Source organism: Pleuronectes platessa, chromosome 22 (genome assembly GCF_947347685.1).
Source record: "Pleuronectes platessa chromosome 22, fPlePla1.1, whole genome shotgun sequence".
Taxonomy (NCBI): Eukaryota; Metazoa; Chordata; class Actinopteri; order Pleuronectiformes; family Pleuronectidae; genus Pleuronectes; species Pleuronectes platessa.
Genome location: NC_070647.1, coordinates 17432685 through 17445728, shown reverse-complemented (window position 1 = coordinate 17445728; position 13044 = coordinate 17432685). Strand labels below are relative to the sequence as shown.

Here is a 13044-nt window from a genome sequence, read left to right as displayed (position 1 = left end):
TGGGCAGAATATAAACTACTATGATCTGTCGCTGCTTTTTATTGAATCAAACTTTCATATCAGCTTCTTCCATCTTCTCCTGATTCTTATTCAAAGTCTTGTTCTTGGAGCACGTGACAAAAATAAACTGAACAATTTGACTGACTTTCATTTTCACGAAGGAAAACGAAACATTTCCTCCTCAAAATCTTAATTTGTAAAATATCTTTACGACTTCCTGTGATGCTGAGTCATCATCTATGAAATCTGTTATTTTCTTGACACTAGTTCCATTTTAAATCTGTATCTTGGCGAAATTTTATGTTTTTCCTTCTTTTATGAAAATTAAGTTTGAAAAACTTGACACAATCAAAAGTGTTGAATCCAAACAAACTGAAAAGTCAGAGCACTGGTACATGTAATAACTTTATGACTCTCAGAATTTAGAGTCAAATAAGTTGTTCATTGTTATTAATATAACTATTAAAGGTTCATATGCAGCAGATTGTGATACTTGCTGAGTTCCAGTGTGTGGCTGCTGTTTGACTTTATGGTCTTTTATCAGGACGGGCTGGTCACATGACATGTAGTTAATAATAATAATAATAATAATAATAATAATAATAATAATAATAATAATAATAATAATAATAATAATAACAATATAAATCGTTACACAGAGACAAACTGTTGACTCTACGTCAGCATCGGCTCTTCCAGGTCCAAACCACTTTGAAACACTAGGTGGCGTAATGAGCATTGTTCAACCCCTTTAGGTTGATTTCTTTGTTTTTATATATTTGTTATAAATGTATAAATGTTTCCTGAACTGTCCCAGTTTACAGCTCAGAGGACATTGAGCTGTTCACGTGCAGTTTGTCTTTTAATGTGTCTCTGAAGTCTTGTTTCATTTTGTGTGGGTGGACAGAGTCGTGCTGCCTTCACGGCCCCTTCACACTTTACTGCAGTGGTTCTAAAAAGCTCTTTATTCGTTTATTATCTATTGCTTATCAATTTGCATGAATCTCATTCCAGAGGAAATCTTATTAAAGTATACAACAGGTCACTTTGTGTTTTTCAGAATGTGATGCTTTGTGTTGGCTGTGGCACGAAGCTGCACTCTCCGGACGGTCAGTGAACGCCTCACGGTGTGTGTAGCTGCAGCCTCTCGTTGTGAGTCAGTAAAGTTCAGATGTGCAGAAGAAACAACCTCAGGAGACACTGAATCTTCCACAGGTCAGTTCGTGTGTGTGTTTTTTGTGTCAGGCTCATGATAATAAACACACATATCAGATTACATGTGTGTGACAGTTACACACGTCTGCATGTGTCATGTGTGTGACAACTACTCAGGTTGTGTTGTTTAGTGTTTTTGCTTTGTACATATTATCAAGTAAATCTAATTAAATACATCAAACGTGCTCTTTATATATTTATATTAATTCTATTTTATTACCTGTGTATTTCCCATGATGATTCAATGTGGGAAGTCATTTAAACTATTTTAAATACACATACTTTATCAATAATACGTTATTTTAAATATATCATACTTTCTCTGTGTGTAATCTGGAAAGTGATTAGTAGTTTTAGTAGTTTAATAAATATAATGAAGCTCATCCCTCTTAAAAACTGTTTAGCAGAAGTAAGTTGTCATTAATTAAATTAAATGAACAGTTTGTTCGCAGCAATTTAATATTTGATCATTATTCACATGTTGATTGTTAAACCTATTTTTATTAACAATTAAAACTCCAATAAAAACACAATATTTACCATTAATTTAGATGTTTGTAGTAACATGACAAACTTGTGTTATAAGCAGTAATTTAATATTGAAGCTGATCCAAAATGAAGCTTATTTGATCTCTACAGGTATTTTATGTTGTTTGATCTATAATTAATAACACATATATGTAATATTTAAAACTGATCAGGTGTTTTTGAGTTGAAATCCTGTGTCTGCACTACAATCAGTGACAGGAGCTTTGAGATAAAGTGTGTAGTATTTTAAAATCGGGGGATAACAACACAAAGTACCTCAGAACTACACAAACACAGCTTTGAATTTCGTTTCCCGTGAAATGATCTCGTTTTTTAAGAAGAGTTTTTTACTAAAAGATGATTCATCAGTGAGAGAGCACGGGTCACATCACATCCCCGTGTGCACAGAGGAATCACAGTGACTTCCTGGAGACCTTCAATTTAAACCTTAACTTCAACCTGACACCACAGACTCAGGTCCTCACAACACCAGTAACTCCAGTAACACCAGTGACCACTTCAGGGCCTCTCAGTGTTTGGGCTCTTGCAAAAGCAGCAGCTGTAGTCAAAGGGTTTCTGTCACACACATGGAGCAACTGTCAATAACAACAAAGACTTCCCCCTTCCTCGTCAAACACACACACAGACACACACACACACACACACACACACACACACACACACACACACAGGCTGAACTTTGCTGGCCTGGTCACCACAGAGCGTCAGGTGGGCGGCTCCTTTGACTTCTCTCCTGAAAGGTCCCTGAAAGGTCTCGAGCCCTCGACCTTCCCTCTGCTCTGTGTGTGTTTGAGGATGTGTGCGTGTGGCCTTTAGGTGTCGACGGGTGGCTGCAGCAAAGAGTGTCTGACCCCTGTCACTCACACACACACAAAAACACACACACAGACACAGACACACACACACAAAGATCTGACGTTAACTAGTTTTATCATCTCTCTAAAAATGAAAACAAATTAAAAGTCTCTCTTGTGTTTGAGTCTCATTCGACTCCTCCAGCAGCTGCTCGGGTTCAAAACAGCCAAATTAAATTCTAAGATGTCAGATCAGCAGATTGTTTTCACGGTGACCTGCTGTGTTGGTCACGGCTAAATCTACTTACATGTATTGTGCGGTTACTTTATGAGAAGCAAAGCGGGCTCGGGTGGATTAATCCCATTAGGACCTCACCACGGGCCCGATGCTTTACATTCCATCGGCTCCAAAGCCGCACGGCCGCAGATCCTTTCAACTCTCGACCTGAGCTATTAATATACTTATTATCCTGATGAAGGTTTGTTTACACCAGTAAAACACTAATTACACCAGTAAAATACGTTTCTCTGGCTTTTTCTTTGTATTTGCCGCCATCTCTTCACTCTCTGGTTCTCAACGGCTCCACCTGTGAAGCTTCAAAACAAAAATGTTTAAACTGCCCCGAGACAGGAAGTGTGGTGACTTCGTCGTAAACGTCGGCACCGGAAGTTGAACTCCTCCTGCAGAGCGACAGCAGAGGAGGTGGCAGCAGCAGCTCTGTGCATGTCACAGGTTTGAGTCCCTGGCTGGTTGGAGTGTGTGTGTCTGTGTGAGCTGAAGGAGGCTGATTTTATTATATGACACAAATTGGAGACTACTCAAAACCATATGACAATAAAGTGCAGCAGCTTTTCAGATTATTTGTGCGTCTTCATGCTTCACCAGTGCACATCGCACTAAAGTGATATCAACATTAATACAGTCATAATCCATGTGAGTGCATGATGCATTCAAGAGCTGCTTCATCAATATCCAGACTCAGCTCAATGTGTCAGTCATGAGGTTTTTGAAAAGTCAGGAATCATCTTTTCTTGCCCTCTGGCCCTGTGCATGTCTCAGTGTGTGTGTCCGATCACATGACTCCTCTGACTCAGGGTCAGTGGGAGTTACGGTAAAAAGGAGGTGACGCCTCTCGGCTCCTGACAGAAAGCTCTGTGGACTCAGGCTCAGGCGCTCGCATATTCCTGATCTGCGTTTTGTATTTCAGCTCTATTAATAGTCACCTCTGAGCCTGCTCTCCAGCAGTGACACACACACACACACAGAGAGAGAGAGAGACACACACACACACACACACACACCCCCCCAGGCCTCAAATATCCCATCGACCGTCACCAGCACTCTGACATCCAAGCTGCTGCAGTCCCGGCAGCACCAGTGAGGACCATCGTTATTTCCACAGTTGATCTCTGACTTTGAGCCGAGCTGCTCCGAGTCCCAGTGACGGCTCCTGGAGGTTTTTGGTTTTAACTTTCTGAAGCTGCTTCGTTCTCTTTGCTTTGGTGTGAAACTGTTTTTTTCCATCCTCTCTATTTCAACACATCTTCAGTAGTTGTGTTTGTGTAGTTTGTTGATTCGGTCTAAAAGGAGCTGAGGGGAAAAGTTGACAGCGAGTTCTTGTGGTCACGATGTCACAGGTAATGAAACCTCTCTCTCTATCGCTTCCTCTCACAGGTTGTGTAAAGCATCAAGGGTGAAAAACAGCCTCCTCCTCCTCCTCCTCCTCCTCCTCCTCCTCCTCCTCTGCTGCAGCATCAGAACTAAATCTGAGAAATCTCATCTCCTGACGCCGCTTTGCAAAGAGACAGAGTAAAACCACCTGGAGGTTTCTACTTTGGACTTTTTGAGGATTCGTGTGCAGACATGTCTCCCTTCCTGCGGATCGGCTTCTCCAGCTTCGAGATGGACCCGGGCCTGGCGTACCACGAGGAGGTGCTGAGCCCGTACTGTGCCGTGTACATGAAGGAGGCCATCGACACAGGTGAGCAGCTGCTCCGGTTATCGACCTGTGCTACTTCTGAATGTGTGCTCAGTGGTTTCAGTGGTTACAGCTGCACTTTATTATTGAAGTATTTTTTGGAAATGTCAGAAAGCTGCACAGAAGTTACTGCTCATTTAAACTCACACTTTCTGAATGAGGCCTGTTTGCATGTTGGTTTCTATTTCCACATTATTTCCATTCTGATATTTTCTTGTGTGAGTCGTTTAAAGTCTCTGCAACAGAGATTTTTAACAAACGACTTCCAAAAGGGTTGATTTTCAAAACCATTAATATCTCAGTTTACTACACACGTGTCCATTGTTGCTTGTGCCTGCACCAGAATCAACAACATCAACCACAATGCCTGCTACAAACCAGTTTCTCTACATTTTTCTTTGGCACAAATAAATCTAATTAGAAGTTAGCATCTAAATTTAGCATCACTGCACCGTATTACCGACATTCAGGCGTGTCTGCCTCGTCCGAGAAGACTTGTTTGTTTTTAAATCATTACAGTTAATTGCATCGGGACTTTCTTTATTATCAAAAGAGACGTGGAACCCTCACTTTGTATGAGATGCACAAAATGAGAGCTTTAAATGTTTCCTTAAATATTGTCTTGTTGACGAGGAAAGAACCCAAACGCTGCCGGACTTCAGGATCTTCTCTGTGGTCGTCTGTTCTCGTCCCAGCGTGATAACAGACGGGCAGCGGACATTTATCTGTGTCCTGCGTCTGTCTGTGTTTAAACCACTGGTGGTGGTGGACGTGAGCGAGGAGCCGTGTCACTGGGAGGAAAGAGGAGGCTACTGGTGATTCTTTTTCCTCTTCCACGAAACCACAAGTCTGATGTTTCATCGACACTGACTCACTGGATCGGTTTCATTTTGACTTCACCTCAGATGAATTTAAATGGAAACACTGGAGACCTCACGGTGTGTGAGATGTGTGTCCCCCCCCCCCCCCCCCCCCCCCGTGTCAGCACATTGTTCGACATCACACTCAGCTCCAGTGGTTTCAGGCCTGATGACACTTTGCTCTCAGGCCTGAGGCTGTTGAATTCTGGTCTGATGGTGAGAAACTCCTGTGGCGGTTGAAACAGTATTTTTTTTTGTCTCATTGCCGCCGAATTCAAATAGAAGCTGATCTGAGACTTTGATAAACAGCTTCCGTTTGAAATCCTCCATAAAAGATAATTCCGTCTCTGCCAGATTAGACTTTAAGTTCTTCAGCTGAGATCGTCCGGAGTTCATCTTCTGATATCTTCTCTGCTCCTGACGCTTCCAGCCGGAGGAAGCTCATGAAGTTTATTCAGGTTTATTAATATTCAACGTATTTAGTGTCCAAATGTCCCTGATTCCACGAGCTCTCGACCCGAGTGAGCCACAGACTGAGGAGATCTCTGGAATAAACTCTCTAGAAGTGGGTCGAGGGTCAGAAACTAAAGTACAGTGAGGTCGAGGGAGAGTGAACACAACTCTGTGCACGAGGACTCACACGTACAAACCTCCTTTGTTACTGATTTTATAAGTGTTTCCTATTTGTATTTGTTATGCTAATGAGACAGATCCCAGCCTGTGTTGATGGGAAACAGTTTGACAGCTCGTCACTGAGCCTTCACTTCCACTTTCAGAGTCTTGTTCAAATGAGGCAGAGCAGCTGAGGACTTTTATTTTCCGTTGTGTGACTGGAGACGCACAAAAAAAAACACAACAACAAGAAAACTACAATAACTTTGAAGCTCTTAAACGGCTCCTGGTTTAAAGTCTCATGTGATAAAACACAAAAGAGGAAAATGTAAATGAGAACGCCCTCACGTCTAAAACGCCCCCCCGCTGCTGTTTCAAAGAATAACACAGGAACTGGCTGACACCAAAACTGTCACCTCTCAGCCTGCACAACGTCACAAGGAAACACACACACACAAAGACACACACACACAGATGTAGCTGATGTGTATGAGGGGTAAATATTTTCAGAGACAGATGGCAGCTGGCCGGTCCGGTGCTGAGCCGGTGATGGAGAAGGCCGCTGGTCACTTTGTGAGTCAGAAAGCTTAGTGGGCTTTTATTGTTGAAGGACGGTTATGTAAGTGGATAAACAGGATGTCGGTGCGTAGGGGGAAAAATGAGCAGATGTCAATTATGAAGGCCGGGGGATGAACATCTGTCCGGGTCACATGGTCCCGGTGCTCCAACCCGTCAGATATCTAATAATCCACAAATGAAAGGTTCTACCGGGGAGAGGGTTGAGCTGATGATGGGAGCTGAAGGCTGGGAAAGAGCCTCTGATCCTCCCGGTGAGACTCTGGTACAGATTAACTCCGGGTGTTGGTTTGAGTCCCCGGCAGGAAGTCGTCTCCGTCTCCGTTAATAGAACCCCAACGAGTTAAATGCATCGGATTGAGATGTTCCACACAAATACTAACAGGCCCATTTGTTCATATTGATGATGTGAATCTTTAAAACACGACTGTGACAACCGCGAAGTTATGAATAGGTCAGCTGTGGATCAGGAGGTACAGCGGGTCATCCATTAACCATAAGGTCGTCGGTTCAATCCCCGTTTCATCCCTAAACTCCCCCTGAGGGCTTCAGAAAATGAAACGTGATAGAGAAACCTCAGCGCTGAGTGAATGAGACGTTCTCTCTTCGCAGAGAAAGGTCAAGTGTACAAGCAGAAGAAGCCGACCATGTACCCGCCGTGGAACACCACGTTCGATGCCCACATCCACCGGGGGCGCATCATGAACGTGATGGTGAAGGACCGGACGGCCGAGCTGAAGTCCGAGGCCACGGTGGCTTTGGACTCGCTGGCCACGCGCTGCAAGAAGGAGAACGGCAAGCTGGAGATCTGGGTGAGTGTGTGTCTGTGTGTGTGTGTGTGTCTGTGTGTGTGTCTGTGCTGCCAAACTGTGACCAGCCTGAAGCCACAAACTTCCCCTTTTCATTCCAAGTTGTAACGTTTGCTTCACAGTTTGTGTTTCTCTCGGTTTCAGTTGGAGCTGAAGCCTCAAGGCCGCCTGCTCATGGAGGCCAGATATTACCTGGAGAAGAGCGGTGAGTGGCTCCGCCCCCTGCAGAGCGTGGCTCCACCCACTGCAGAGCGTGACTCCACCCACTGCCTCCCACTACACAACTCACTGAGACACATGTTCACACACAGATACTAATAGAGAAGCTGAAACTACCATCAAAAGAAAAATCAGTGGCAAAAGCAAAATGTGCGAAACCGAAAGTGGAAATGAAAGATTATAGGATGTGAAATTAAAAGGGTGGACGGTCGTCTTAAGAAAAGAACAGTTTGTCTTATTTCTAACGCTCAGTGAACTTTGTGGTTTGTCTTCTCAGAATTTACTCAAAACAATAGTTTCAGTTTCCAAAAACATGAAAATGCATAATTTCCACATGCAGCCCAAAGTCAAGCAGTTCAAGCTTCCATTTTTTATTTGAAACCTTAATTTCCCACATTTTACTCTTTAAATACTTTAATTTGACCGAACTACCTTTTTGAGAGAGTACTTTAAATGTAGTTTTGGTTTAAATATTATCAAAATAAAAGTCAAAGTGATGATAAAGGCGTAAAACAATCCACATGTTCTGCTCAGTCCTGTATCCTGTGTCTTTAATCCTCTCGGCCTAATTACATTTTCTCAAACTAAAAATAAAAGTGTGGACCCTCTGCTCTGCTCCGGGGGTTTAGTGTTTTGTTTTGGATCCTCTTCTCTGACGCCGAGGCCGGAGAAGAATCCATCTCACGATTCTATATTTAGACCCCGGCCCATTAGGGAATCCACCTCTCAGGACGACAGGTGGCCGAGCGGCTGACTTGACCTTGACTGACCTCTGTGTTCCAGACGCCGCGGGTCAGACGGAGGGAGACCCGGAGTCGGAGCCGGAGAGAGACGGCTTGTTCGCCCTCCATCAGCGGCGCGGGGCCATCAAACAGGCCAAGGTCCACGTGGTGAAATGCCACGAGTTCAGCGCCACCTTCTTCCCTCAGCCGACCTTCTGCTCCGTCTGCAAAGAGTTTGTTTGGTACGCGACAGACCTGAGATCAGTCATTCAAATCAAATGTGTATCACAGAATTTTCTCCGTCTAATCGGTTTGTCTGCACCGCAGGGGTCTGAACAAACAGGGCTACCAGTGCAGACGTAAGTCTCAGGAGGAATTCTAACGATTTGCTTCTAGTTCCTTCCCCCACGTGTCTCACCCGCTCGTCTCTTGTGTCTTTCAGAATGCAACGCAGCGATACACAAAAAGTGCATCGACAAGATTATCGCCAAATGTACGGGTTCCGCCATAAACAGCAAAGAAACGATGGTGAGTGGGCAGTCTCATATACAGCAGGTGTAACAACTCAGGTTCCCAGGATGCATTGCTCTTCATCCAAGTCCAACACTTCCTCCGTGTGTTGTATCAGACATTAGACACAACAACCTTCCAGCTGCTGTTTGGATAAACCATGTGTTTCTACCCCAGGCCTCAGAGTTCAGCTGTGTGATGTTGTGTGTCTCTCTTCAGATCCACAAGGAGCGATTCAAGATCGACATGCCGCACAGGTTCAGAGTCCACAACTACAAGAGTCCCACCTTCTGTGAACACTGTGGGACGCTGCTGTGGGGACTCGCCAGGCAGGGGCTCAAATGTGAGGGTGAGAGGCGGGAGCTTTATGATTCTGTAGATTTGTGCATTGTGTTGATGTCAGATACTGGACTCGTGTTGTGTAGATTAAAGTTTAACGCATTGCTTTGTGAGGAGGAGCCTGAGAGAAAGTGTTTCCCTGCTGCAGTGAGGGAAATGTGAACATTATTATTCCCTGGTGACAAGAAATTGTTATATTCCCCCTATTCTAAACTAGAGGATGATATCTCAAGTATTTGATTCAACTCCTCTTCATGTCTATGAGCAAATCAGATTATAAAACATTATATTTCAAAATGGTGTCTTCTTCTTCTGGTGCAGAGTGCAGCATGAACGTTCATCACAAGTGTCAGTCGAAAGTGGCCAACCTCTGTGGCGTCAACCAGAAGCTGATGGCTGAAGCTCTGGCCAACATCGAGAGCATTCAGCAGGTAAAATAATAAAAACACCTCGGGAGAGACGTGATGTGATCGACATGTTGGATCACGTCTGTTTGACCTTTGACCTTCAGGCCCGAAGCACCAAAGACAATGAGATCATTGGTCGAGAAGGTCCAGTGGGCGTCGGCCAGGCAGGAATAGTCCGAGCTCCGTCGGGGTTGATTATGGGATTACCGGCCAAACCATCTCCTGCAAACAAAGGTAAACAAACTCTGACATCTTCCTTTTCATCTCACACGTTCATTTCCCCTTAATTCTTCAACAACGTGCACATGTGTGTTTTCTGACCTGCTCCCCTCTGGCAGAGGTGCTGGGCATCTCGTGGGACGGACCCACAGACGACAGCGGGTCGCTCGCTGAGGCGTCGAGACAAGAGGAGGAGCCACTGTACGCCGTCCCGAGGAAGGACCACCACCCCAAGTTCACCGTGGAAGACTTCGTCCTGCACAAGATGCTCGGGAAGGGCAGCTTCGGAAAGGTACCGGAATTCATCCAACAACGATTAACACGGCTTTGATTATGTTGTGAAGCTTTAAGAATCTTTCTAATGGTCACAAGAAATAATATATAAACTGATCCCAGCCAGTTTCCACAGAAAACCACAGATTGTCCTGAGGTTCTCTTTGTGTTCCAGGTGTTTCTGGCCGAGCTGAAGAAGAGTGGGCAGTTTTTCGCGGTCAAGGCTCTGAAGAAGGACGTGGTGCTGATGGACGATGATGTGGAGTGCACGATGGTGGAGAGGAGGGTTCTGTGTTTAGCCTGGGAGAACCCCTTCCTCACGCACCTGTACTGCACCTTCCAGACCAAGGTGAGGACCAGGCACGAGGACACGAGGGAGCAGGGGACGTTCTCTCCACGGCCTCTGATGTTTCTCGGTTCTTGTTCTCAGGAGAACCTGTTCTTCGTGATGGAGTATCTGAACGGAGGAGATCTGATGTTCCACATCCAGAGCGTCCGCAAGTTTGACCAGCACAGAGCCACGTATGTGAACAACCTCAAGGATTAACTTAATACATGAAGATGCATGACTGTAGTTTTTAACTGTTCAGAAGCTTCTTGGAGAGAGACGATCGTGAGGGAGGAGATAAAACAACCACTTGATGTTTTCCTCCTCTTCTTCTGTGTTTGTCTGTGCAGCTTCTACGCAGCCGAGATCATCTGTGGGCTCCAGTTCCTCCACTCGAAGGGAATCATCTACAGGTAGAGTCTCAGCTGGAGCCGGAGACAAACATTTGAAATCAGTGACCCACAGTTTTCTGACTTCCTGCCTGCCTGCGTCCTCAGAGACCTGAAGCTGGACAACGTGCTGCTGGACTCTGAGGGTCACATAAAGATCGCAGACTTCGGGATGTGCAAGGAGAACATGCACGACGACCTGAGGACCTCCACCTTCTGTGGGACGCCCGACTACATCGCCCCCGAGGTGACCACACTTCATACTCCACCTCAGACTGTCATCACTTCACGTGACTTCACAATCAGCTGTAAGGCACCTGGTCAGATGGTTTCTCTGTGTGTGGATCAGATCCTGTTGGGGCAGAAGTACAACAGCGCGGTGGACTGGTGGTCGTTCGGCGTGCTGCTCTACGAGATGCTCATCGGTCACTCTCCGTTCCACGGCCGCGACGAGGAGGAGCTGTTCCAGAGCATCCGCACGGACAACCCTGTGTATCCCTGCAGCCTCCACAAGGACTCCAAGGACATTCTGGTCAAGGTCAGAGAGTGTGTGTGGGTGTGTGTGTGTTTGCATGTGTGGGTGTCTGTGTGTCGGCTGTATGATTCTCAGTATCAGGGGAATTCATTATTCCCTTGACGCAGTAATTCTATGATTCAGGTTTTGTGTAAGTGAAAAGCTGTTTGAATTCTTTCACCTGGAAATGTCAATGTTTATATTTTGTCAAGTTAATTAATAAATTACTAAATAAATATATGGCTGTATACTTAGTTAAGTATATATTTACTTCAATAGTAATAATACATACCGTACGTACATATACACACACAAACAGATACATATAATTTATGTGAGCAGCAAATGGAATCAGTGAAATCTGAAATTGGCAGTTTAAGCAAGTAGAAAGAAAATGTATCTGCAATAATTTTTTTGATAATCAGTTAAGTGACATAACAGTTACAAGATTATCTTTGTCACATATATTAGTTAATTAAATATATTTTGCTTAGTTGGGTAAAGTAATTTAATAAAAGCTTTGGGCTTTGGTATATTTTAATCTGCAGGTTTGTTTCTAATTTTATAAATTAATTTAAACATTTGAATAAGTGATCAGCAACAGAAGCATGGCTCTGAAGTGTAACTCCAGATGTTTGTGCTGCAGCTGTTTGTCAGAGAACCTGAGGAGCGGCTCGGAGTGAAGGGAAACATCAGGGAGCACGACTTCTTCCGCACCACCGACTGGGACGCCCTGGAGCAGCGGCAGGTGGCGCCGCCCTTCAGGCCGACCATAGTAAGTACAGCAGGGCACAAGACCTAACCATGTGTTGGAAGTATTTTAAATTAATTAGAGCTCGACTAAAATACAGATAGAGATGTTTAATAAATATCTTCTTCTTCCCAGTCGTCTCCCAGCGACTGCAGCAACTTCGACAAGGAGTTCATCAACGAGAAGCCTCGTCTGTCGTGTGCCGACCGGACTCTGATCAACAGCGTGGACCAGACCATGTTCCAGAACTTCTCCTTCGTCAACCCGGGGGTCAATCGCATGGCAGCACGCTGACCTCTGACCTCTAACCTCCACACCGACAACCTACTACCTACAAACCAGCCGCTCGGTCACGAACAAGCACTTCACTGCAACTACAACTAAACTTCAGACACCGAATGTCCCAGAGCTCGACTGCATCCACGAACATGACTGTGATGAGGAGCATTACCCGGGGGGGGGGGGGGGGGGGGGTTACAAACACAACTGTGAAGGGATATTTGATGCACTTATCTCTGCATTTTTAAACAAAACTCAAATAAGACACGGATATCTTTCAGAAAAACTTCTGTGTTTGAGGCGAAGAAGAAAAACAAAGACTCTTTACAACCAAATCTAAAATCCACGAAGGAATCAATTAGAACTCCATCATTTCAATCACCTTTAGGTTTAAAAAGAATAAAATGAATCACCTGAAGAATCCCCGGTTTGAACCTGAACTCACCTTCGAGCTGTTTATCCAGAGAAAACGTGTTTGTAATAAACTCGTGGTTCCTCGTCATAATTTATTAATTCCACTTTGTCCAGAAAAGTGTTTTGAATGTTGAACGAAGGTTATTGTGAACGAGGTACTTAGATCCCGAGATACTCCAGTTTTTTGACTCATGTACAATAAAATGTGTGTTGTTGTTTTTTGGACGACACTTGTGTAGTTTTACTCGTCAGACACACAAAGAGAGCGGAGGAGACACCATCTGTT

The 13044-nt window shown here is 44.6% G+C and overlaps 1 protein-coding gene across 3 annotated transcripts; it reads left to right on the top strand.

Moving 5' to 3' along the window:
- The first annotated feature begins 1155 nt into the window (after window positions 1-1155).
- Window positions 1156-12988, top strand: prkcq (protein kinase C, theta). 3 transcript variants are annotated; one of them, XM_053414957.1, is made up of 18 exons: window positions 1156-1215; window positions 4234-4540; window positions 7198-7397; window positions 7539-7599; window positions 8397-8577; window positions 8663-8694; window positions 8778-8863; window positions 9065-9194; window positions 9506-9615; window positions 9696-9825; window positions 9930-10102; window positions 10259-10432; window positions 10514-10605; window positions 10762-10824; window positions 10909-11047; window positions 11150-11338; window positions 11961-12089; window positions 12201-12988. In XM_053414957.1, the coding sequence occupies exons 2-18, from the start codon at window positions 4423-4425 to the stop codon at window positions 12357-12359; spliced, it is 2166 nt and encodes a 721-aa protein (XP_053270932.1). In that variant the 5' UTR covers window positions 1156-1215; window positions 4234-4422; the 3' UTR covers window positions 12360-12988. The 3 variants fall into 3 exon arrangements, with proteins under 3 accessions (XP_053270932.1, XP_053270934.1, XP_053270933.1); XM_053414959.1 differs by lacking the exon at window positions 1156-1215 and adding an exon at window positions 3709-4015; XM_053414958.1 differs by lacking the exon at window positions 1156-1215 and adding an exon at window positions 3709-4061.
- The last annotated feature ends 56 nt before the right edge of the window (window positions 12989-13044 follow it).